The 26,260-nt window shown below is 50.3% G+C and overlaps 1 protein-coding gene across 1 annotated transcript; it reads right to left on the bottom strand.

The window, feature by feature from the left end:
- Positions 1 to 25,665, bottom strand: NALF2 (NALCN channel auxiliary factor 2; the record flags this gene model as incomplete). Its single annotated transcript, XM_082681165.1, has 3 exons — positions 1 to 386; positions 791 to 962; positions 24,808 to 25,665. 3 exons carry the CDS (start codon positions 25,663 to 25,665, stop codon positions 1 to 3), a joined length of 1,416 nt encoding a protein of 471 aa, XP_082537291.1.
- Between the last annotated feature and the right edge of the window lie 595 nt (positions 25,666 to 26,260).

Genomic DNA, 26,260 nt, shown 5'->3' with positions numbered 1-26,260 from the left:
TCACTCTTCCCGAGTCAGGCCCTCGTCTAGGGCAGGCAGTGCCTCCAGGCCCGGTCCCCCACCACCCTGGCCGCTGGAGAAGGACACCATGGTATGGAGGAGCATGAGAACAAGGACGTAGAGCCGGATCCTGCTGGGACTGAGGCGGGAGCCCCCAGAGACCGGCAGCAGGGAGGGATTGTGGCTGAGGTGGCCTGGGGGGTCGTGGCGGGGGTGGTAGTGGGGGTACTGTTGGTGGTAGTGGTGGAAGTAAGAGTGGTGGAATTGCTGGTGGTGGGTTTTAGGGGCTTCAGACTCCTTGAACTTCTTCTTCTCCGACTCACAGGAGACCCACTGCACGTCACAGCACTTGGTTTCCAGCCGCTTTGGCGAAGTATCCAGCAACCCTGCCAATGGATAAGCAAGGCGGGGTGGGGTGCTAAGGGGGCTGCTGGCTATGTCTTTCTGAGAGAGGTGATTGTCAAAGCTGGGGCTGCTCTGGTAGTCCTGCCCAAGACTCTTCCCCCTGCCCCTTAGCATCGTCCCTTTCTGGACACATCTTCCAGGGACCCCAGACAGTTTTTCTGGGGTAACTCCCTGGCCAGGTATGTTTTGGATACAGATGGCCACTCTGCTCTCTCCCCCTATTCCACTTTGCCCCATCCCAACCTGGGGCCTCACTACCTACTCCTGCAGCCACTAACCTTCTCCTGACCCAACTTCCCTGTTGCCCTCCCTGCTCCCACAGCCCCGACCTGGTGCCTGCTCTGGGCCCCTGGCCTCCTCCCTCCTCCCAGGGCCCTGCCTTTACCTGTACAGATAAAGCCAGGGAGCCCTCCGTACACCATTTCCTCATTGTCAGGGAGGATAAAGGGGCACCGGGTCTGCACCTCCAGGCAGTATTGCTTGCAGGGCACCCAGCGCTGGCATTCCTGCTGGGTCACGCTGAAGTATTCTGAGCACAGCCAGGCCTTGTAGACAGCCTGTAGGGAGAGGAAAAAGCATCAGCCCAGGCGCCAGCCCCTTTCCGCTTCAGAGGAGAGGGATGAGGAGGGGTGTACCTGTACTCTATAGGGGGAGGGCACGGTGTGCTCACCAACCCACCCTCAGGATCCAGGGGGTGGGGAAGAAGGGTTTGGGTCAAGACCACTACCTCCGACCCTAAAATCTCCCATTTCATAGCCAGAACTCCCAAGTCCCCAATCCGCAGTCATCCAAGACTTTGAATTTGTTCATTGGTAAAATCACAAAATGACTCCTATATCAGAGCTGGAAGAGGCCCATCCAACCATACCATTTTATAGCTGGTCCCGCGAGATGTCCTGACTTGTCTGAGGTCACCTATATTGAGGTAAATTTCACTTCCATTCAATTCAGCAAACATTTCTTTGGCTGATGGTGTTAAGTTTCTAAACTCAAGAAGAGAGATGGAGAGGATAATCTTTGCTTTACCTCATTAGGGTGTTGTGTAGATCAAATAATATGACACATATGAAAATGTTTTGTAAATTCTATAGTGCAATACAAATGTGAGGGGTTATTTTTAATAAAAACAGGAATCTGCCTTACCAAGCACCACATGTGCCTTCAAGCTCTACTTAACCCGTGCTCTGTCCTGTTGGCGTCCGCCCTGGAGTGGAGCAGACACCACATTTCATTTGGAAACTTTGCTTGGCCGTTTCACTTCGTGGGTATACTTCCTGCCCCTCATCTAGCCCATTTCCACCAGGCACTTGGTCCTGGCTAAGAAAGGTTCCCTGCTCTATACTCTTTGGCTATCATCAAGACCAGAGTTCCTCAACGGCGACACTACTGACATTTTGGACTGGATGATTCTTTGTAGTGGGGGCTGTCCTGTGCATTATAGAATATTGAGAAGCATTTCTTGCCTCTACCCAGTAGTTGCCAGTCGCATCCTCCCCCTCCTCATTGTGACAACCAAGAAATGTCTCTGGCCATTGCCAAATATCCCCTGGGTGGGGGGCAAAATCATCTCCCATTGAGAACCAGTGATCTAACTCCTTGCTACTGAAAGTGTGGACCTGGACCAGCAGCATCACCATCACTTGGAGCTTGTGAAAAGTGCATAATCTCAGGCCCTGCCCCAGACTTGACAAGTCACACCTGCATTTTAACAGGATGCCCAGAGCCCTGCCCACATCCATTCTTCGTATTTTCAGGGGCACCTTCCCATAGTTGCTCCTTGTAGCGATGGTTCTCCGACTTCAGTGTGCCTCAGAATCCCCTGGGACACTTGTTAAAAAGGCAGATGCCCCCCTCCAATTCAGCTTCAAGAGGACTGAGGTGGGCTCAGGAATCTGCCTTTGGAACAAGGGTCCAGGTCATTCTGCGGCCAGAGGCCTTTCAACCACACTCTGAGCAACGTGGTCAGAGCTTCTTACACAGATTTTAAACATTTACACTCAAATACAAATAACTCCACGGTGAACATGGACTTGGGCAATGTAATCCCACACTGGCCTTTTCCAAAGTGGGGGCAGGGGCGTGGTGATGGGTGGTAGTGGGTTGTGGTGCAAGTTACCCCCCTGAGGAACACAGATGTGATACCTCACTGGCTTCTCAAATTTAACATGCTCTAAATCTTAAAATTCAGTTCTTGTTTTTACTCCAAATCTGCCCACGCCCCTGAGTCTTGACCACTTCGGTTAAGTGCCATGACCATCGACCTGGGTATTCAATCCAGAAACTTAGGTGTCAGCCATCACTCCTCTCTTTGCCAGCATCCCCACACGCAGTTCATCAGCAAGGCATGCCAATTCTCCCTCTACTTTCACGACTCTGTGCAGGCACTGTCATTTGTCACCTGGACAACAGTCTCCTATGTGGCCTCCCCACCTCCACCCTTGCTCTTTCCAATGCACTGTTTACACAGGAGTAAGAGCAATCTCAAAATGACATTCAATCACGTTACTCCCTTGCTTCAAACCCTTCAATGCATTTAGAATAAAACCCAAACTTTCGACCACAGACTTCAAACCCCTGCATAACTTGGCCCCTGTCTGTCTCTCCAACCTCATTTTCTCCCTCTCCCATACGGCTCATAATGCTCCACACGCTGAGGTTTTCTTTCTTTTCCTTGAACATGCCCTACTTCTTCCCACCTTGGGGCCTTGGCACACACTGTTCTCTTGGCCTGATATGCTCTTCCCCTGCCCCCCACCACTTTTGGCCTGGCTAGGTCCTTCTCAACTTTGAAGCCTCAGTTCAAAAGTCACCTCCTCAGAGAGGGTCTCCCTGACCACTCTAGTTAGAGAATGCCCCCTCATTATTCTTTTTCTTAAATGTTTCTTCACCACAAGTATGAGTTTGTCTGCATCCTTGTTTTGTTTTTCTCTGTCAACCTCACTAAAACGTAAGACACATAAAAGCAGACGTGGGTCGGTCTTATTGACCATATTGAGTATTCATCACAATATATGTAAAAAAACAAGTCTTGTTGATGGAATGAACTAGATGAGTAAATGAGGACATGTCCCTACTCTCAAAGAAATTTCAGTTTCATGGATAGACAGATCTCACTTGAAACGATGGCACATTTTCTATATTATAAGAGAAGTTAAACCACTGGCCACTGGAGTGAAGCAAATAGAAAAGCCAGAAAAGATTTCAGTGAGGTTATGAGTTGAGCTGGGGGAGTTCCCTGGTGGTCCAGCGGTTAGGAATCCACCTTCCAATGCAGGGGCGGTAGGTTCGATTCCTGGTCAGGGAACTAAGATCCCACATGCTGTGGGGCAACTAAGCCTGAGGGCCACAACTACCAAGCCCACGTGCTCTGGAGCCCACGCGCCACAACTAGAGAGAAGCCTGCATGTTGCAACGAAGAGCCCGCACACCACAACGAAAGATCCCGCGTGCCACAACTAAGACCCGAGACAGCCAAAAATAAATAAATAAATATTTTTTAAAAAAGAGTTGAGTTGGGACTCAAGGTAGGATTTTAGATGGCATGGGCAGAGATGAGACAAAAGGGCATTCTGGACTGAGGCAACAGCTTAAGCAAAGGTACAGATGTGAGCACATCATGGTGTGCTAAAAGAATGGAGAACGGTTTCATATGAATGAAGTGCAAAGGATACCAATCTCCCGTGGATGGACACTTAAGTTATTTCCAGGTTTCCACTATCACAAACAATGCTTTGGTGAGCGAGCAGGTCTGTACACACCTCTCTTGAACACTTGTGTTACATTTTATTTATATAAACTCAAGAGTGAAATTATTGGGATAAAAGGTATGTGCAATGGAGTGAGAAGGGAGTGGAAGGAGGTGGAAAGGAACAAGTAAAGGTAAGAGGCAGGGGAAGAGGGAGCTACAGGGGTAGGAGAGGGGCTCAGGGGTTGGATAGAGTGGCAGTGGAGTCCAGGGGCACAAGGGAGGAGGGGAGGAAGAAAGAGAGGGTAAGAGAGTAGGGAGTTGGAAGGTAAGAAATGGTGGTTATAGCGGGGGTAGGAAAAAACAGCACTGGGGAGGAAGCACGGGAATAAGAGATGGAGGGTGTAAGAGAGGTAAAGAGGTACAGTGAGGGTGAGAGAAGATGAAGGGTAAGAAAGAGTAGGGGATAACAGGGTGGGGGACAGGAGACGTGGAAGATGGGCTGTGAAGAGGAGGGGTAAGAAAGACGGAGGAAGAAAGAGGAGGGTTCAAGAGCCAGCAGGGGAATAAAGGGGGGTAAAGAAGATGGGAACAGAGGAAGGCCAAGATAAGAAAGAGGGATAAGACAACAGAAGGAGATGGGGGAGACAGAAAGAAAAGTAAGACAGGAAACAAAAGGATATCCCTAACGCTAAGGGCCCCAGTACCCTGGAGACTCCCCCCCCTCCATCTTGTGGGTCCCAGGGCGCCAAGAGGCAGCTCTGTCCACAGCCTCTGCCCCAACCTCTGCAGCCTGGACCCAGAGTCCACCCCCACCCTCACCCTGAATTGTGTGGAACAGCCCAGTCCTCCACTGCTGGGGTTCAGAGGCCCCTGCGCGATTCTCCCTGGGCTCTTTCGGTTTAATATTCCTGCTCCCAGGTGAGGCTGCAGTGGAGGGCCAGCTCTCCTCCCAGGCAACTGCAATTAGCCTAATAGCAGGCGCTGGTGGCGGCCGGGCACTCCCCGCCTCTGCTCTGGGAGAGAGAGAGGGAGTTGAGGGAGGCGGGGCTGGGAGAGGGGTGGCCTGACAGTGGGAGGGAGGCCTTTCTCCTTAGCTAGACGACCCTCCCTCAGGCCCCAGGCCCCAGAGTCACCATGGCGAGCAGGTTGCCTGAGGAGGACACCAGGCCTGTGGGAGGCAAGACAGGAAAAGGCAAGGAACTAGTGAGAGGAATGGAGGAAGTAGAGTGACACGGGGCTGAGAGGTAATCCAATTCCTTAGCCCCACATATGGCCAGCTGAGGTCATTGCTGGCCCATGTGCTTTAAAAAGGGGCTGGGGTCCTTCTCAAATGAAAAGTCTGGCTCTCAGGGCTACCACCTGGACAGCAAGCCTGCCTTAGTCTCCGTAGCCCTCTTCCCTAGGCAGGCCTAAGTCACTTGCCCCATCTCATCAGTGTTAGGACTGAGCCAGAGGGGACCGGGTTGCTTGGGCAGTTGCAGGGGATGTGGGCACTCATCCACAAGGATGGGGAAGAGCCAGGAGAGCTGTGGGGCTTGCTGGAGGCGGGGCATGCAGAGCAAAGGAAGAAATGTCTCAGAACCAGACAACAGTCAATTGGGAGACCCTCGGAGGTCTTTTGCTCTAGTTCCTCAATTCTGGCTGCATATTAGAATCATTCAGAGAGTCTTTTTTTTTTTCCCCAGGTATCCTGCTATTTTATTTTTAACTAGTTTTTTAACATCTTTATTGAAGTATAATTGCTTTACAATGGTGTGTTAGTTTCTGCTTTATAACAAAGTGAATCAGTTATACATATACATATGTTCCCATATCTCTTCCCTCTTTTTTTATTTCTTATTTTTGTTTACATCTTTATTGGAGTATAATTGCTTTACAATGGTGTGTTAGTTTCTGCTTTATAACAAAGCGAATCAGTTATACATATACATATGTTCCCATATCTCTGCCCTCTTGCGTCTCCCTCCCTCCCACCCTCCCTATCCCACCCCTCTAGGTGGTCACAAAGCACCGAGTTGATCTCCCTGTGCTATGCGGCTGCTTCCCACTAGCTATCTATTTTACATTTGGTAGTGCATATATGTCCATGCCACTCTCTCAGTTCATCCCAGCTTACCCTTCCCCCTCCCCATATCCTCAAGTCCATTCTCTAGTAGGTCTGTGTCTTTATTCCTGTCTTACCCTTAGGTTCTTCATGACATTTTTTTCTTAAATTCCATATATATGTGTTAGCATACGGTATTTGTCTTTCTCTTTCTGACTTACTTCACTCTGTATGACAGACTCTAGGTCCATCCACCTCACTACAAATAGCTCAATTTCGTTTCTTTTTATGGCTGAGTAATATTCCATTGTATATATGTGCCACATCTTCTTTATCCATTCATCCGATGATGGACACTTAGGTTGCTTCCATATCCTGGCTATTGTAAATAGAGCTGCAATGAACATTGTGGTCCATGACTCTTTTTGAATTATGGTTTTCAGAGAGTCTTTTAAAAATGCTTCTGCTTGGCCCACATTGCACTCCAGATCAAGTCAGTCAGAATCCTTGTGGGTGGGGCCCACACATCTAGAGTTTTTCAAAACACCTCAGTTAATTTTAATATGCAGAGAACTTAGCCCTGCTTCATTTTATAGCTGAGGAAACTGAGGCCCAGAAAAGGTGGGGGGGAAGGACTCTTCTACAGTCACATAAAGTAGTGGCAGAGGGAGGAACGTGAAACCCAGTTTCTCGACTCTAACTCCAGGGTTCTTCCTACTGGACCATCCTACCAGTGACTGCATTCCAAACTCAGGGGGCAGGACACATTAGCGTGGGGAGGGGAGGAGAGCTGAGGAGAACCAGGCCTGCTCTTGGCTTTCAGGCTCTTCAAACTCCAGCCCTGGCAGGAAAGCCTTCTTCATCATGCCCTGTCCTCTGAGCTTAACCATCCTGGACCCTCAAGGTAGCAGCAGATGATGGGTGGGGTGAAAAGCCTTGACCTGACAGTGCCCTGCTTTCCCTACAGAATCCCCTTCCCCACCTCCAGCAGGCCACTGCTGGGCTCAATCAAGTTCTGGCGGCTACAGCCAAGTTGCTATGGGAACTGGGAGGGGAAGGAAGCAGGGAGTAACTAGAGGGAACACCAATTAACCCAAAAAGGAAGCTGAGAAGGCTATCCCACCCCTCCTCCCGGCTGGGCTGTTAAACCACTCTTTTTTTTGTTTTTGTATAATGTCTTTTTTAAAAAAAATATTTACTGGGGCTTCCCTGGTGGCACAGTGGTTGAGAGTCCGCCTGCCGATGCAGGGGACACGGGTTCATGCCCCGGTCCGGGAAGATCACACATGCCGCGGAGTGGCTGGGCCCGTGAGCCATGGCTGCTGAGCTTGCGCGTCCGGAGCCTGTGCTCCGCAACGGGAGAGGCCACAGCAGTGAGAGGCCCGCGTACCGCAAAAAAAAAAAAAAAAAAAAAAAAATTACTGATTGATTTTGCCTGCATCAGGTCTTAGTTACGGCACGCGGGATCTTTAGTTGCAGTATGTGGGCTTCTTAGTTGCAGCATGCCTGCGGGATCTAGTTCCCCGACCAGGGATCGAACCCAGGCCTCCTGCACTGGGAGCAGGGAGTCTTACCCACTGGACCACTAGGGAAGTCCCTTAAACCACTCTTGAAATGGGAGCAGGTAAGACGAGGGGGATCCCCACCCATCCTGGGCTCTGCAGCTGCTAGTTTAGGGAGGAGTGGGAGGACCTGGAGAGCCTTACCTTCCTGCTCCCTGACTTGCAGCCCTGGCGGGCATTCTCATCCCTATGCTCCTCTGGGAAGAAGCATGTGACTTCTCCTGGCCCCCAGGGTGCTACGGGAATGCATACAAGTGTGTACCTACAAACACAGCCCACAGCCAAGACTCAGGGCCAGAGGGTTTAGGAAGAGGAGGCCATCCTGGGCTCCTCGGTTAGGGGGCGGGAAAACCCTCCAGAGAGGAGAGCTTCAGTTCCTGCCAACCAGGAAGTCGGCAGTTTCCTTCTTGGATTCCAGCTTGCTTCCCTCCCTAGGGCCTATTTCCCCATCCAAATCCTCCCTACAGACCTCTTCATGGCTCTTTGCTTTCCTAATGCACTCCTGGGACACTTGGCCAGGAGCTGCAGCTGCAGAGATCGTGGAGGCAGAGTGGCAATCTGGGCTGGGCTTGGGAATGAAACCCACTGTCCACAGCACATACATAACCACCCTGCCCCTGGAATTCACCTAGGTGGAAACTGAGGCTCAGAAAAGGGATTTGGTTCAGCCAAGTCAGAAACATGCGAGAAATCAACTATAAAGCCAGGATTAGAAGGGAGGTACTCTGGTGACTAATCCCATGTCTCTTTGTGCTGCATCCATCAATACACAGAGCATTGTGTGAAGGACCTCCTTGGGCAGGTCTGAAAAGAGCCGCACGCTCCTATTCCTGATTCTGGGCTTTCAGAAGGTTGGGTCAGAACAGGGTAAGGTCAAGGTCAATCTCTCCAACCCAGGGGAGGGAGATCTTGGACATATCTCTGGGAGTAGTTCCTTGGGATTGGCAGAGTCAGACTGAGATGAGAGGCATTACAGGGCAAATGCAGGTGGATGACATGGCTTTACTTTAAGTGGCTGTAAAAATAAGCAACAGCTTTCCTGCTGCTGAGAATGAGCAGTCATGAGTCAGAGTGGCCTGGCCTGGCCTGGCCTGGAGGAAAGGCGGGGGAGATGGCTTGAAAGGTGGATAAGAACCCAGAGCTACTGCAGTTCCAGAGGGTCCAGTCACCTCCAAGCCTCTTAGGCCACCTGCTCCAAGGCCAGGGGCAGCCTGGTTAGTGGAGAAGTGGTGTCCCTAGTGCAGGAGCAGTTCTCTGAAGGAGCCTAGATGACCCATATCAATCAGGTGAGCAGAGGAGGCAGGTTCATGACCACTCGAGAATAGGAAGGACTGTGAGAATCACAACTCCACCTCCCTATCTGCTGTTGGAATTTCCACTCCAACGTCACTGCCATAAGCTATCCAGCTACTGACTGCACACCTCTTGTCACAGGGCGCACGCTCTCTCCTAGGGCAGCCCGTATCTTCAGACAAGTCTCGCAGTTAAAGAAGTTCTTTCTCCTTCTGAGCTGAGATAATGCCTCTCTGTGGCATTGCTCGTGGCTCCTCCTAGCTCTTCTGGGACCATAAACTTCCTGTCCCCATGCCAGCCCTGCAGTAGGTATTTGTAAACTTCCCTGAATCAGGTCAGGTCTTCCCATTCATTTTTTCCTGCAATGATCAATTTCTGAACATGTTCAAGTGCCTGGCACTGTGCTGGGGAACTACATATGACAGAGATAGGGAAGACAAGATTGCTATCTTTAAGGAGCAGGAGAGACAACCTTGTGCATCAATCATTAGAAGTCACTGTGATAAACAGTTATGTACTTGGTGCAATGATAGCATAAAGGGAGGAAGGATCAATGGTGTTTTGAGGGCTGAAGCACAGGAAAATACCTCCATGTGGGAGAGGCTAGAGTTGGGGCTTGGAAAAAATGGGTAGAAGTTCACTGGGTGGAATAGGGCAGGAATAAGTGCACTTAAAGCAAAGGAATAAGTAGGTATAAAGGCCTGGAGGTGTGAAACAGTGCTGGCTTCAGGCACTGTCGGTAGTTTAGCATAGTTAGAGGGTACAAAGGGGGCCATGATGGGAGATGAGGCTACGGAGGAAGGCCATGCCCATATTATGATATGTTCTGCATGCTGAGGAGGAGCCAGGCTTCATCCTATAGGCAATGGACAGCCTTTAGTGGATTTTAAATAACTGCTTTTTAAAAGATTGCTTATCACTTTTAAGTCAGTGATAAGTTAGTCTTATCACTGACTAACTTTTCAGATTTATGTTCTGAAAGTGTGGATGATGGAGCACAGGCATCAAGGCTGGAGGTAGGGAGGCCAGTTAGGAGCCTATTGCAACAATCTGAATGAGAGGTGATGGGGATACCAGGTTTCTGGCTTGGGTGGCAGGATGAATAGTAGTTTCATTCATTAAAGAAGGGAAACCAGGAGGAGGAGTAGATTTGGGGGTGAAGAAGATGAATTCAGTTTTTGGTCATGCTGACTTTGAAATATAGGTCAGTATATACTAGGCTAGGTAGAAATGTCAAGGAGGCAGCTGGACACAATGGTCTGAGCTCAGAAGGAGGGTCTGGGCTAGAAATAAAGGTTTGGGAGTCATCAAGGGTTAAGGAGTTAATCATCAGGAACATAGTAGGACTATACTTTCCCACACCCTTTGACATTAGGTATGGCCATAAGACTTACTTTGGCCAATGAAATGTGAGTTGAAGTGACATGGATCCCTTCTGGGGAGAAGCTTTAAGAGCTGGAGTACGATTTGCCTCCGCTGCTGACTGTGGAAGTGGTGTTGAAATGGACCTTTTGCTAGCCTGGGTCTCTTGGTGACTATCATGAACAGATGCTCCCTGCTGACCTATTTTGGACATGTATTATGAGCAAGAAATAACTGTTTGTCGTGTTAAGCCTCTGATATTTGGGAATTGTTTGCTACTACAGCGTAACCTGGCTCACTCTGACTGATAAAGTAATAGTGGAAGCCAAGGATATTGCCTAGGGAAAATTAACGCACAGAGAAAAGGACCAACAATGGATCCCTGGAAAACACTAACATTTAAGGGGCAGGTAGAAGAAGGGAATCTGATGAAGATGGGGGAGTGGTTTAAGAGCTTGGAGAAGAAACAGAAGAGAGTGGCATTCTATAAATTAGGGGAGGAGAGTTTCAAAGAATAAGAGTGGTCAGCAGATGCGGACATGCTGGCAGTCTCATCATGGTGAGATCAGTTTCAGTGGAGCAGTGGGGGCAGAAACCAAATTGAAGCCAATTTAAAAGGGAATGTGAGGGAAGAAAAATTGAGAGAGCTATGTGTAGACTACTCTTCCAAGAAGCCAAACTAGTTTTTCAACTATTTTTTGGGATGTGGTTTCCAGTTCTCTGTTCTACCCTGGTTGTTCCTATTCAGACAAGTTCCTATTTTTCTATGTCCCTTGCAACTGAATGCAATCCCCAGACAGAGTTTATTAACACAGAGTCAAGTAGAAGTATCAGCCCTCCTATCCTAGAAGCTCTGTTTCTGTTACTGCAGCCTAAGACCACATTTGCTCTCTGGGAGACTGTATTGTATTCTTTTGGTAATTCAGTGGAGATGGAGAGGGGAATTTCTGCCTGGAGTGTGGGATCAAAGACACAGCCTAGATCAAAGTCCCTGGAAGGAGCTCAAGCCTTCTGGCAAGACATCTGAATGAATTAAACATCCTTGAGACGGTAGGCTCCCTGAGGACAGGGACTGTGTCTTATCTGTGTATTTCCCTTAGGACTCCACATGGAATTAGGTATACAGAAGAGATGCCTGCTAAGTACTTGAAATCCAAGCACTTGTAAACCAAGCCTCCAGCAACTAGCCCAGACTGGAGTAAGGTGGAGATCTCCAAGAAAAGGGTGAAAGTAATGGCTTATGTAATGTGTTGCATGAATCTTACAGCTTTGATGGAGAAATTGGGGATGCATTAGCAAAAAAACAAAAAAGAAAAAAATCATAGAAAACTAAGCAAATAGAAAAAAGAGAGGCAATTATTAACTCCAGGAAAACAAGTTGGCCAAGGAAGAAAATGTAATCACAGTATTCTACATGACTCAGCTGTGAACAATATTTGTAATCCTTATAATGTAAATATGGAATACTGTTAACACCAGAAATTGTGATATGACAATATTGGATATATGAGGGGAGTGCACATACGGTGCTGCTGGTAGTAAGAGAGCTAAATTCCACTCTAAAAAAATAAAAAGGCAGTACATATTTAAATCAGAAAAAAAAATAAAGAAATGACAGTATTGGTATATCATTTAGGGATGTGGAGGTAAATATTAGAAGAAACAGCTAAGAGGTTTAGAAGTATTTGACTATGAAGAGTGAAGCTTAGGGTTGGAGCAGAGGGCTTCTGTTTTAATTATAAGCAATGAGCTCTATATTTATCATTTAAAAGATATTACATTACATATCATTTAAAAGACAGATGCTACAAGAATATATATCTATATATGGAATAGATATACATATGTGTATACATGTATATATATGTATATGTGTGTATCTTTGTGTGCACAAAGATATTTCAAACAGAAAAGTCAAGAAATAGCAGTATTGGCACACCATTAAAAATGTGACAATAAATATCAGAAGAAAAAGCTAACAGAGCTTCAAGTGTTTAACTCTGAAGGGTGACTATATATATGTAGCTTATATGTCTTTTAAAATGATGAACATATATTACTTTGATAAAATGAAAATAAAATAAATATATAAACTGATATGCAGCCATGAACCTCAAAAACAACAAAACAAAATCCCTAAGACTTGACCTGACCAAGCTTGCCAGACTCAGCCAAAAAACCCCAGGCCCTATTGCCCAGTCATGGATCTTCTACTTCATCACCACTGTCTGGGGCATGGGCTTAGGTCAGGTCAGCTTAACAGGCCAGTGGAATTAATGAGTGGCCCCATAGCCAAAGAGAACTCATATGAGAGGAGGGGAACTTTGAGGGCCTCTGTGCCCAACAGCTGTGCAGGCCACCCACCATAGAAATGGTGCCAGTGTGACATGACAACCATGGCTTCATTTGAGTTGCACACAAATGTGTTTGGCATAAAATCCCGCTGCCCCCTCCCAGGGGGCACACACTGTTAGTCTGGGCCCAGGCCCAGGTAGAAATCTCCAGTTCCCTGCAGGGATCATTGTGAAACCAGCTCCTTGCCCCTACCTTACTTCTGTCCCCAAACACAGTACCTTGCTAAACAGATGAGAGGCTGGGGAGAGACCTAATAAAAGGACCTGTTTGTTGTGCTTGGTCTCTGGGGGTGAGGTAAATCAAGGCTTTGGAGTCCTTCCATCTCTGGCTCTTCCCTCCCTTACCTGAGCATATCTCTGTGCCCTCATTCACTAGAATCTCTCCAGTTGCCTTCTGGCTCCTAACCTTCCACCTCCACACTAGACACTTCACCTGCTGCTCCCAAATTACCTTTCCCTTCTCCTAAGGGAAAGTGTTGTCAATCTCAATTGAGTATTAAGCAGTCATTTAGATTAAACACATCTAATTAAGGTGACAATAATTATAGCTACCATTTTTTAGGTGCTTAACATACGCCAGGCTCTGTTCTAAGCAGCTGACCTTTATTAACTCATTGAATCCTCACAACCACCCCCTGAGATGGAGAAACATTTACAGGTGAGGACAGGAAGGACCAGAGTTAAAATAGCTTGTCCAGGACTTTCCTGGTGGCACAGTGGTTAAGAATTCGTCTGCCAATGCAGGGGACATGGGTTCGAGCCCTGGTCCGGGAAGATCCCACATGCCGTGTAGCAACTAAGTCCGTGCGCCACAACTACTGAGCCTGCGCGCTACAACTACTGAGCCCACGCACCACAACAACTGAAGCCTGTGCACTTTAGGGCACGCATGCTGCAACTACTGAGGCTGCATGCTGCAACTACTGAAACCCATGTGCCTAGAGCCTGTGCTCCGCAACAAGAGAAGCCCCTGCAATGAGAAGCCCGTGCACCGCAACAAAGAGTAGCCCCCACTCGCCACAACTGGAGAAAGCCCACGTGCAGCAACGAAAACCCAATTTAGCCAAAAATAAATTTAATTAAAAAAAAAAGCTCGTCCAAGGCCACACAGCCAATAATAATATATGGTGGCTACCATTTCCCGAGCACTTTCCATCTCACAGGCACTGTGCTCTTAAGAGATTAGCATGTTATATGTCATTGAAGCCTAATAATGACCCTATTTCTTAGTTTTGAATTCAAAGAAAATGAGGTTCCAAGAGAGATGAAAGGTCTCAACAACTGTTTTATGGAGAAGACAGATTTCAAGCTGGAATGTGAAGTCAAGTTTACCTGGGCTTCAGTTCCCAAGCTTATACACCATATTGCCCCTAGGATGGTCCCTCCATTTCACTATCACCATTGAAGTAATTAGCTTGTTACTTAAACGAATCTTTTTGATGGAATTTCAAGTCAAGTTGGGGAGAGATTTCTAGGACTGGATGGGAGAGTGATTTTCTAAAATCAGTGTATTCAGCTCACTCCCAATATGAGTAAAGTTTTCTTTGTAAGGGAGTGTCAGGGGAAGAATACTTGGGTACTAGGGGCTACAAATGACCACTTCCATTCCCCCATCAAAGCACTCCCTTTCCTCTTTCCTCTAAATGCATGCATGTGTGCATGCATGGGAGCACAAACACACACACACCCTGGGAGTGTTGAAAAGAGGCAACTGTTCCTGCTCTGATCTTTGGCAACCTGTGATGGGAAGGCAGCTCTCTCCTTGTACAAAGGTCTTCTTGCCTTTGGACATGAGTTCTCCTGTTCTAGGTCTTGTCACGTAGGGGCTCCTGGAACTGCCTTGCCCTGGAAGACTCCAATACTAGAGTCCATTCCTTCAGAAAGGTTTCAGGGCAGCCACAACACTCTACCTAATTGCTCCTTCTCCCCAGCTTGCTCCATAAATGTTCTTCATCAAAAAGCCTTTGCTCCAGTCAGGTGGAGAGTTAGCCAGAGCTGGGTTCAGATTCTGGCTCTGCCACTAACTGGCTGTATGAACTTGGACAAGTCATCTGTAAGGAGGTAGGGACTCAGTCACTAATTTGCTATGTGACTGTAAGCAAAGTACTCTCCCTCTCTGAGTCTCAATTTGGATCCAAGAAGATGGTCCCTAGGGAGGCAGCATGCATGGGGAGAAGACAGGCTCAAACATCTTTAACCTCAAACATTCCTGTGGTCAAATCCCAGGTTTGCTGTCACCAGTTATGAAAACTCAAACAAGTTACTAAATTCCCTGATCTATACTTTCCTTATCTGCAAAATGGAGATAATAAAAGCACATATCCATAACCTTTCTGTAAATGATGTCTGTAAAGCAACTAGCACAAAGCTTTACCTATAGTAAAATTACACTGGTACAGATTGGGTACCCTGGATTTGACCTGGATTCAAATCCTAGCTCCAACTCTTATTAGCTGGATGACCTTGAGCCAGTTACTTAACCTCTCTGAGCCTGTTTTCTCCTAAGTAAAATGGGGATAAATATACATACACTTCACAGGACAGATGTAAGAATTAAGTGAGATAAAGTATATAAAAAGTGCCTGGGATAATTCCTTTCCTTCCCATGCCCTCCTTTCAAGCTGTAAGATGCAAATAATAAATGGAAAAAAAACACAACTGCCACAAATGTAATCAGAAAAAATCATTAATACATACAAATCAATAATAAAAACACAAGACATGGACAGACAATTCATAAAACAGGCAATAACAAATGACCCATAAACAAGAAAAGCAAAATCTGACCTAAGGAATGCAAATTACAAGCCAATGCTATAACACTTTTCAGCTACAAATTAGTAAAGTTTAAAAAATATGATAATCAATATTAGACAAGGGTGGTAAATTAGTCTCACATTTTTGGTGAGGGTATAAACTAGAAGCAGCCTTCTGGAAAGAAATTTGGTAAGAAAGAAATTTGTATGTCAAAAGCCTTAGAAAGGTTAATACTCTTTGATTCTGTAAGACTAGTTCCAAATGTTCGTCCTGAAGAGTTAATGTATATGCTTCCATTTGTATGCAAAACAAGGGAAAGAAAAAGTCATTTTGTGTGCAAATGTTGATGTAAGCTCAGAGAGGGATGGAAGGATACACACCAAATCGTTAACATCAGTGACCTCAGGGCAGTGGGACTGTGGGGGGAGGGAACATGAAGATTACTAAGTGGAATACAGAGGTTTCTTTATAAACCTCTGTATTGTTAGATTTGGTACAATGAAGGTGCATTATTTTGTGATTTAAGAAACTCAGCAAAGCAGAGAAATAAGAAAAAAATGATTGAGATACTATTTATTAAAAAAAAGGAATCACAGATCTGACAAAGATTTATGGACAAAGATATCCATCACAGCTTTATTTACAATAGTAAAAGTTTAAAGTAAATATCCAACAATAGGGTACTAGGTAACTAAATTGCACTAAATTCATGGGATGGGATATTGCATGCTCATCAGGAATGATGTTTGTGGGAATTCCCTGGCGGTCCAGTGGTTAGAACTCCATGCTTTCACTACCAAGGGCCCAGGTTCAATCCCTGCTAGGGGAACTAATTCTGCAAGCCATGCGGCACAGACAAATAAAAGAGGTTTGTGAATATCTAATTACATGGAAAGATATTCAGTATAACTTTAGCAATAAGTTAAAAAGAGCAGGGTAAAAAACCTGGATGATTTCAACTATGTAAAAATATATAGTCACATCTATTAGGGCGGCTATTATAAAAAAAAAAAGGAAAAGTATAAATGTTGATGAGAATGTGGAGAAATTGGAACCCTGTGCATTCATTGCTCATAAGAATATAAAATGGTGCAGCGCTGTAGAGAACACTATGGAGGTTCCTCAGAAAGTTAAATATAGAATTACCACGTGATCCAGCAAGTCCATATCCGGGTCTCTAACCAAAAGAATTGAAAGCAGGGATTCAAACAGATACTTGTATACCAATGTTCATAACAACATTATTCACAATGGCCAAAATGTGGAAGGAAATGAAAATATAGGTCCACACAAAAACCTGTCTATGAACGTTCATAGCAGCTTTATTCATAATTGTTCAAAGGTGGAACCAACCCAAGTGTCCATAGAGATGAATGACTTTAAAAAATGTGGTACATCCAGACAATGGAATATTATTCAACCATAAAAAAGAATGAAGTACTGATACATGCCACAACATGGATGAACCTTGAAAACATTATGTTTAATGAAATAAGCCAGACATGAAAGGACAAAAAGTGTATGATTCCACTTATATGAATTACTCAGAATAGTCAAATTCATAGAGATGGGAAATAGAATAGAGGTTACCAGGGGCTGGGGGGAGGGAGGAATGGAGAGTTATTGTTTAATGGGTAAAGAGTTTCTGTTTAGGAGAATAAAAACATTTTAGGGATGAATAGTGGAGATGGTTGTACAACACTGCAAATATACTTAATGCCACTGAATTGTACACCTAAAAATGGTTAGAACGGTAAATTTGATGTTATGTATATTTTACCACAATAAAAAACTATGCTACAAAAAGACATATTAGGAGGAAATACACTATAACATTAAGAGCATCTCTGGGACCTTTTTCCTGTTATATTTCTATTTTCCAAAATTTCTCAGAGACCACCTTTTTGGCAATTGGAAAAAAAGGTATTTTTAAAAGATTCTGAGTCTCTAATAGCTCTGAAAGATTAACCTGGTTGGAAGTTTTAGTTGAGTTCGACACTGAGCAGATATGCTCACCTTTCACACATCAGCCAGGTAGCCATGCTATCTGCTGAAAACCAAATACAAAGACAGGAAACAATGGTAACACTCACCACCACCACTCGTCCTTCTCCAGGCAGAGCTTGGTGAGTTGGCACTTCCTTCTACCTCCAAGAGAAGCCTCACCATCCCAGGCCAGGGCTCACCAAAAGCCTGGCATGGGAACTGGGTGTCCAAAGGCCAAGCCAGGCCTTCACAGGCTCTGGGGTGATAAGGTCTGATGGTTTCCCCTCCCAGCTCTCCCAGCAGCTGCTGGGCAGGGCTCAGGCCTGCACTAGGTCTGTCTAGGAGATCTACTCCTCTCCTGCCCCGGTTGATCCTTCCGGCAGATTGGGGCTGAGAATCTAACAGATACCCTCCTTCCAGGCAAGAGGAGCCCAGCTCCTCCCATCTCCGTGGTAGAGCCTGTAGAAAAAGGAGGGAGCAAACACCTCCTTTCCTCACGCCCATCCTCTGTCACAATCTCAAGAGGATACTGGTGATTATCATTGGGGCTCAAGGACAAGAGACTGGGGTATTGAACAAGGAGGATGTTGGTGGGTCCCCACTTTGGATCTGAGCTACTCCAGGGGGTCCCTACAAGTTGCCAGTAGGTGCTGCTGGATTTCCCTTGCAGTTCATCAGCTTCTCACTCCAGCCTCTCAAGAGCCAGCTGGGCATTGCCTCTGACAGCTGGGGGAGTTTATTAAGATTTTCTTCATACATGTGTGCACTGGGGAAAGAAAAGACAGACCTGGGTTTGTGTGGCAGTCCTCCCTCCTTTTAGCTATGTGTCCTGGATGGGTCGGCCACGTTCCTTCACTGAACCTCAGTTGTCACATTTGTAAAAAGGGAATAATGAGAGTACCTGCCTGCTAGGATGACTATCAGGATTAAATGAGTTCATGGACACACATAAGCCCCTGGCATCTCCCAGGCACTTGGAGGCTGGCAGTTTTCTTTTCCCCTTTCCCTTTGTTCTTTGGCACCAGCCTGCCTTCACCTTCTGGCCCAGAGACTTGTGGCTCAGGTTCCAGCTCCTTTTTCCAGAATCCATTCAAACAGGAGCTTTGGTCCTGGCAGCTCCTGTCACTCCATGGTAACCCCTTCCTTCACCAGGACCAGCTGCAACTCACCTGGTGCCCTTGCTCTCCTCTCTAAGCATGGCTGCCTGGCTCGAGGTATCAAAAATTCAGGCTTTTCTGAACACCCTCATATACCCAGGGAGAAAAGTCTGGTCCAGCATCCCTGCACACACCCTGGTCTGTGCGCCTGTAACCACAGGAACACAACATACCTATTCCCCAGAGGCCTCCCGGCTCAGCATTGGAGAATGGTGCTCCTGGAGGCCCACGTTTGTCTAAACCCCCCTCAGAAGCTGCCCCTGGTTTTCCAGCAAACACCTGCAGCTGGAATCCACATGTGGCTGAGACGTGAGCTGGGGATGGGGGAGTAGGGGTGGGGGCAGGTCTGATGCCCAGTCTGCAAGGGCACAGGGCAGATAAACAGCCTCACAGGGTGGGAACATAAAAGAATTGCCCATAAAAGAACTGCCCCGAGGGAGAAGTTTTTCTAGGGCAAACTCCCACCCTCGAGCCTAAGGTGTCGTCCTACATATGCACCCACACACCGAAGAGTGGGTGTGCCCTTTCCCTGAGACACCGATGCCTGGGGAGGAGACCAACATGCACCCACATGGCTTAGAGGCACCCTCTCATGCTTGTAATGTGTTCGGAGATCCCTGACTCTCCTTTAACCTCAGCCGCACCCACTGTCTTCCCTTTCCTCACCCTTACCTCCACTGTGTTCAGCAGACTCTTCCAGTCAGACCATGAGAGTGGGTGGAAGGCTGCTGGGCTCCCTTCCTCCACTTAACTCCCCTCCGCCCCCACCTTCAGGAGATACCAGTTTATCCTTCATGGAGGTTCCCGTTGCTATGGTGACTATAGTAGTCAGGCACCAGCCTGTGGGAAGGATGGGAAGTCGCCATGAAGAAGATTGTGCCTTGTGTGTGTGTCTATGTGTCTAAGCATGTGTGCATTCACACACACACACACGTCCACACTGACTGGGGAGGACAGAAGGCAGGAAGGAGAAAAAGAGCAGAGAGGGATAAAGGGGACAGGAGAAGAGGGGACCAGAAGATGAAAGGGGGGCAGGAGGAGGGATGGGGATCAGAGAGGCGAAGTGTGAGAGGGGTGCGAGGGATGCGAGGGGTGAGGGGGCATGCAGGAGACAAGGGCAAGAGGTGCAGTGCCGGGACGGGGGTTAGGGATGAGGCCAGAAGATGGTCAGGACGCGGGGTAAAGGTTGGTGGAGTATGAGGTAGAGGTGAGAGATGAGGGCAGTGGAGCTGGATGGGAGATGGGAGAGGGCTGGCAGTTAGAAGGGAGCAGGGAGGGGCGTGGGGGGAAGGGGAGGGGTGGGAGCAGGTGGGGGTAACTGTGGGGAGAAGTGGGCGTTGGAGGAGTGAGGTGTGGGTGCGGTTTGGTAAGGGTCTAGCAGAAGGTTGGGAAGGTTGTGGGGTCATTGGTATGTGGGGGTGTTGGCTGTGGGCCAAAATTGGGAGGAATATGGGGATTGGTAGTGGGGTGGGTCAGGGTAGGGGTGAGGGGATCCGGAGAGCTGTGGGCAGCATGGGGCCACTTTCCCACTCTCACGTTTAAGCCCCTATACCCTGTCTGAGCTACAAACATTGCCTTTTCCGTCCCCGGCCCTTCCCAGAAGCCCGGTGCTCACGTTCATGGCCAGTGAGCTTCGGTGGATCTGGACGCCCCTCCTCAGGGGAGCCTTTGCCATGGTCCTGGGAGGCTGCTTCTTGACTGCCTCCCCCTTCCTCCACCCCCAAATGGGGACAAGGGTACTCTCTCTGCCCTCACGAACCCTGGGTCAGGGAGGCTGACTGTGGGGCACTGCTCCGTGCCTGAAAGCTTGGGTGACAACAGGGACCACTTGCCAACTTGGGGCTCCTGCCCTCTGCCCAGTGCCCCGAGCTTCCTGCTCTCAGCACCAGCGTTAGCCTGGGAATCCTGCTTGGCAGGAAAACTGTGGCAGGTGGGAGGAGAGAGGAAGGCAGTGAGGCAGAAACAGCTGCCAGCCGGAGTGGAGGAAGAGGTCCCCAACGGGTAAGGGCAGAAGGCGAGGTGCTGGCTCTGGCAGCCCCCTCCCCTGGGTGTGGGTGTTAGGCATCCTTCCCTGGCCTTGCCTATCCAATGCTGCTGTTGAGGCGGCAGGCTCTGCTCACTGGCCTGAACTCTGAGCTGACACCGAACTCAGAGGTCAGCTGATCCAACCCGCTCTAGACTCTGGAGCCAGAGTCATCTCCACAGCATTTCCCCCAGGGCTCTGTCTGAATCAGGCTAGACCTTTCCCCTGGGAGCAGGAACTCACCTCCTCTCAAGGCACTCTGTTCCCTCTTTGGAAGGAAAAAACTGTTAACTGAACAACTCTGATATGCCAGGCCTAGGTACTGTGCAGACTTCTCATTAATAATGAGCTCATAGGGCTGTTCTGATGAATTACCTCCATTTTACAGATGAGAAAAGTGAGGCTGAGAGAGCTGAAGTCCCTAGCTCAAGGTCACACAGGTAATACATAAAAAAGCTGGGCTTGAACCCAGGACTTTCTAACCATGAAGTCCCTCTGGGGTTAAGCAGGACATGCCTCTTGTTTTGCATCCTGACAACTCTTCTGAGGTCTGAAGTTGGAGACCACACCTTCCTGAGTCTCCTCTTCTTCAGGTGAAACAGCTCCTTCAACTCTGTCCAGGAGAACTTGAGTTTTAGCCTCCTCCTAAACTGCTCAGTGTGAGACCCAGAACCAAACACACAGTATACCAGGTGGGTGTGGGCCAGTCCCGAAGATAACAGAACTATCGCATCCTTCCTTGGCACTAACCTTTATGGTTGTGGCCCTATGGCTAGTGAGAACTGAGAACTGGCCTTCTATCCCTTCTTGGATCAGAGCTATGAGAGAAGAGGCCAGGGTTTTGTTCCCATCTCCACCACTGCCCCCCCCACACCCCATCAGACTATCCTCAATTTAGAGTAGGGAAGGGGCAGAGGTGGAGGAAGAGGCAATCAGAACCAGGTGGGGTGTGGCAGGGCTGGGAGATGGAGAGGGCTGGGGGAGTGAGGGGGTGGTCCAGTAACCACAGGCAGGGCCAGAAGGGCTAAGCAGAGCAGGAGGCAAGGGCTGAGGGGATGCGTGCACAGGGAGGTAAGGGAGGGGTGGAGCGGGGCCCCAGGGGTTGGGAGAGGCCAGCGTGGGAACAGGCACTGGTCTCCCTAAGTTATCATCGCCCTGCTGTGTGAGAGGAAGTCAGTCACACATTAAGGAAATGTCACAGCTGGTACTAAATTGGGAGGTGTCACAGGCAGCATTGAGGACAGGTATGATGTGTGGGGCCCTGTGTGGCCCGAAACAGGGGCAGATGTTGCAAAGGGAGAGAACAGGGTTTCTGGGGCTGCCCGGGAAAGATCTAACTGAAATACTGGGGACAGGCCCCCCGGGATGGGGGTCACCTGGCCTTGGAGCAAAGGCTCCAGGTTTGGTTTCCAGCAGCAGAGGAAGCCACCTTACCCTAGCCTGGGGCGGTGTGCTCTCCACCCTGGAGAAGCTTGGAGGATGTGGCATTATCTCCAAGGGATCCCATTTTGGGGAGGGGCTGGACAGCAGGGCTTGAAACTGGGGGGCAGGCTTGGGGATCTGCAAAAAAGGCCTGGGATAGAGGTGGGGCACTGGGGTGAAGACAGAGGGGCTGCAGGAAGGAGGAGAGCAGGGCTGTCTTTTCCTGTAGGGCCTATAATACAGCTGGAATCCAGAGGCCTGTGGGTATAGGCCTCAGTGAAGGGAGAGCATGTTGGAGAGGGTGGGAAAGACAGGAAGAAAGCTGTGGAGCTGACACTGCCCTTCTCCCAGCACAGCAGGCAGCAAGAGAGCAGGCGGAGTTCACTTGAGAGGGAGAGAGAGAGTGAGAGTGTGAAAGCGGCAAGGAGACAAAGGAGGGCAGGGAGGGCCCTGGCCATTGCAAACCTGATGAGAGGCCATGGCCAAAGCGTGAGCTTAGCATCGACGCCATGTGGGTTGGAGTCCTGGCACTTCTGCTCCTTAGCCGACTGGCCTTCGGGCAAACTGCTTGAGCCCCCTGCACCTCAGTTTCCCCATCTGTAAAATGGGGCCCATGATGCTGGTATTACCAGCCTCCCCAGGCAGTTGTGATCTCATAATACACGTGAAAGAGGCTACAAACCCTAAGCAGGACATCACTGCCAGGTGTTCTGTTATTCTTACAAAATACTATCAGCTACCTTTTCCCATTTCAGTCTCACAGAAGACTCAGGATGTGGGCAGAGCCAGGATTATTATCCTTGTTTTACGAATGAGGAAACAAAAGCTTAGAGAAGTGAAGTGATGTGCCCAAGGTCACACTACGAACAAGTGGTAGAGATGATCAGGCCTCCTGAATCCAAGATATCAGTCGTCTTTCTCCTCCAACAAACTGCTTGGTAAAAATAATCAACATGAGGGATTATCATTCAGTGCCGGATCAGACAGAGCCTGAAGCCAACTATGACCTGGAGAAAACCCCACGGGAAAGTTGTAGCATGGTCTCTTTTTCATCCTGGAGATTGTGGGAAAGAAAAAGTCGGGGCCACGGGGTTGGAGGGAAGGCCACAAAAGGCAGACATCCTTTATTCCGTCTGCTAGTGGCCCGTGTCCCTCTGCTCGCACTGACATCAAGGGTGTGTGTCTCTATCTCTATATGACAAAATGTGTCCTTTTTCATGTGACAGTACTTCTGCCTGTGTGTCTCTGACATCCTGGGGAGATGTGCATATGTATGACACCTTGTCTGCTTCTGTGGCACCGTTTGTGGGTGTTGACGACCTCTCTCTACCTCTGTGTGACTTTGCCCGGGGTGGTGGTGGTGCTGTTTGGCAGTGTGTGTATGTCTATCTGTCTGTACACCTTTAAGAAGTGGAATATCTCATTTGGTAGTGTGAGTGAGGCAGTGAGTCAGCTGAGGCTGAGGGAGGCGGGAGGGAGACTGCTAGGTTACGAGAACAGGAAAAAGGAGAACGAGAAAGTGAAGTCAGGAGCAAGGAGCTACCCGTTTCCTCCCCAACCCCCTGCCCAAATCCCTAAGGAGCCCACCAAGAGCGTGGAACTGAGCAGAAGTCCGCAGGGGTCACGTCAGATGGAAAGGGGCACTTTCTGTCCCTCCCCAAAGCCTCGGAGGGAGACAAGCTAGGCTATGAGACAACTGTCTCCCTCTCCAGCTCTCAGCCCCCAGCTTGAGGATGGGTGAGACCAGCACCCCACCTGGTTTCCTCTTCACTTGACCCTTTGACCTTGCTGTTCTCTTTCCTCTCAGAGGCAGGCCACCTGGCCAGGCTGCACAAACAGAGCAGTAGCACCACGTCCCAAATGTTTACAGCCCCCATACACCCACTGTCCAGAACGACCCTGCTCAGGGTCAAGAAGTTTCTCAACACTCAGCTCTGCCCTAGGCAGGCCCATTCTGCAGGGGCCCCGCCTCTCCTCTGGATGCCCGTCCCCAACAGCCAGTAAGCCAGCTTTCCCTCCACTGCCACCCCAGGGCACTGGGAAAGCACTGGAACTTCTGTAGTGCACCAGCCTCCAGTAGTCCTCCCACAAGCTGCTGTGCCCTGCTCCCAGCTCCTTCTCTTGTCAGGGGAGAGGAGCTGGCAGGTACCCTCCTTGGGAGAAAACAGGCACCCTGGGGCTCCACCTGCTTAGACTCTGACTAGCCACCTCAGGTCATATAAGGTCAACAGTGTGCTGTGCCCCATAACCAGGTGCCCCTCCTCTCACCCACTGGCAGGGGCCAAAGGGTCAGGGTTAGGTTGCCAAATAGTCTTCCCCCACCTCTGGCCTTCCCCCTGCACCAGCCAGTCCCAGGACTTTCCATTCCAGCCAAAGAAAGGAAAGGGGCACCGCTAGGTGAGGACGGGGGCTGGGGGAGCCAGAGCCCTCTTTCCATCCCTTTGCCAACCGGGGGAGCCCCCGGACCCCTCCCTCCTCATGCGGGGGGCGGGGCGCGAGAAAGCCCCAGTCAGATGGTGCCCAAAGCCAGAATCAATAGAAGTTGGCCAGGTGGTTACCTGACTTGAATCCCTGAGGCCCTGCTTCCCGGGAGGGTCCCAAGGTAGCACTACCCGTGCCCCACTGAGAACGGTGGGGGTGATGGGGGGAGGTGAGGTGGGTAGAGGGGGAAACCTCCTTTTTTCTCCCGGTCCCACGGCCACGGCTCCCGCCGCCGAAGCGGCAGCCGTTGTGGCCGCGGACGCCAGTCCCTACCTTACAGCCTTTCGTGCAGGACCGGATTGAGTACTCTTCTGCCTGTAAGTATTTATGCAGCACGAGGTCGAACTCGTCATATTTTTCCTGAGCATGTCGGTCGAGCCGCTGGTACGCCTCGATACAGTTGCTACACACCTCCCAGGCCCCGGAGCCCGGGCTAGCCACCAGGGCCAGCAGGTCCCCCAGCAGGGTGTCCAGGCTGCAGTCCAGGCTGTCGGGGCGGTCCATGCCCAGCAGCAAGTCCCAGACCGTGTAGGTGTCGCAAAAGGAAAGAGTGAAGTTCCGAAAGTGGCCTTTGAGCAAGTTTTTTTTGGCGGTGGGGAACTCGGCCGGGGCACGGGAAGGGGAGTCGGGGGGCCGTAGAGGGGGCGCTGGGGTGGTCGGTTCGAAAAGTCTCTGCAAAGATTGCAATTTGGTGCAAGCTGCGTCCAGCCCCGTGGGTTCTGGGACGCCGCCGCAGTCCGGCCCGGGACCGGCGGCGGGGGCGGCTTTGGTCAGGTTGCTGTATCGCGGGCCGCAGGTGCCTGGGGGCGCGCTGGGCTGGTCGGGCGGCTGCGGCGGCGGCGGCAGCACCGCGCGAGGAGGCACCGGCTGCAGCTCCCGGCCGGCCCCCCAGGGCGGCCGCATGGCGCTGCTCAGCTCCCTGGCCCGGGGCCGGGCCCCCGCGCACAGCCACAGATGGTCAGCGAGCAGCACGGTGAAGAAGAGCAGGGACGCCAGGGACAGTCGCCATCGCTGCGCCCGCTCGGAGTCGGCGCAAGGTTTGTCGCTCGGCCTGGGAGCCCAGCAGCAGCAGCAGCAGATAGTCAGCGCGGCGGCGTCTTTCCCGGGCCACATCCAAGCGCCCCTGAACATATTTCAGGGGGGTCCGGGCTGGAGGGAAAAGGCGGGCGCGAGGCCGGACGGCCGTCTCGGGCTGGCGGGCGGGCAAGCCGGCTGCGCGCCGCTCCGCGCTCCTCGGCGCCGTCCAGGCTCTACCTCGGGGGCTGCATGGCGAGGCAGGCCGGCCGGCCCGGGGCCCCGCTCAGGCCGGAGTGGCGGGGCGCTCTCGCGCCGTCCCCGCGCCCCTCCCGCGCTCCCTCGCTCGCCGCCCGGGCGCGGCCGCCCGGCCCGCTAGGCGCTGCCCGGCGTCCCGGCGGGGGGCGGTGCGGGGCACTGGGGCGGTGGCGGCTGCGGCGGCGGCGCCGCACTCCTCATAGTGTCGGGCCGCTCAGCTGCCCCGGGCTCAGCGCCACTTCACTCCGCGCCGGCTGCCGCCCGGCTAGCACTCCGCTCCGGCCGTCTCGGCTCGGCGCAGCTCTGCGCCCCTCAGCGCCGCCGTGCGGGCCCGGCCGCCGCGCTCCGCTCCGCTCCGCTCGCCCCGCGCCGCGCTGCTCAGCTCCCGCCCGCCCGTCCGCCCGCCCGCCGGCCGCCCGCTCTGCGCCGCTCCCAGCCTCGCTCGCGCCCTCCT

Source organism: Grampus griseus (genome assembly GCF_964374135.1).
Source record: "Grampus griseus genome assembly, chromosome: X".
NCBI classification, from domain to species: domain Eukaryota; kingdom Metazoa; phylum Chordata; class Mammalia; order Artiodactyla; family Delphinidae; genus Grampus; species Grampus griseus.
The sequence above is the reverse complement of the archived record's forward strand: the minus strand, read 5'-3'. Positions and strand labels throughout refer to the sequence as shown.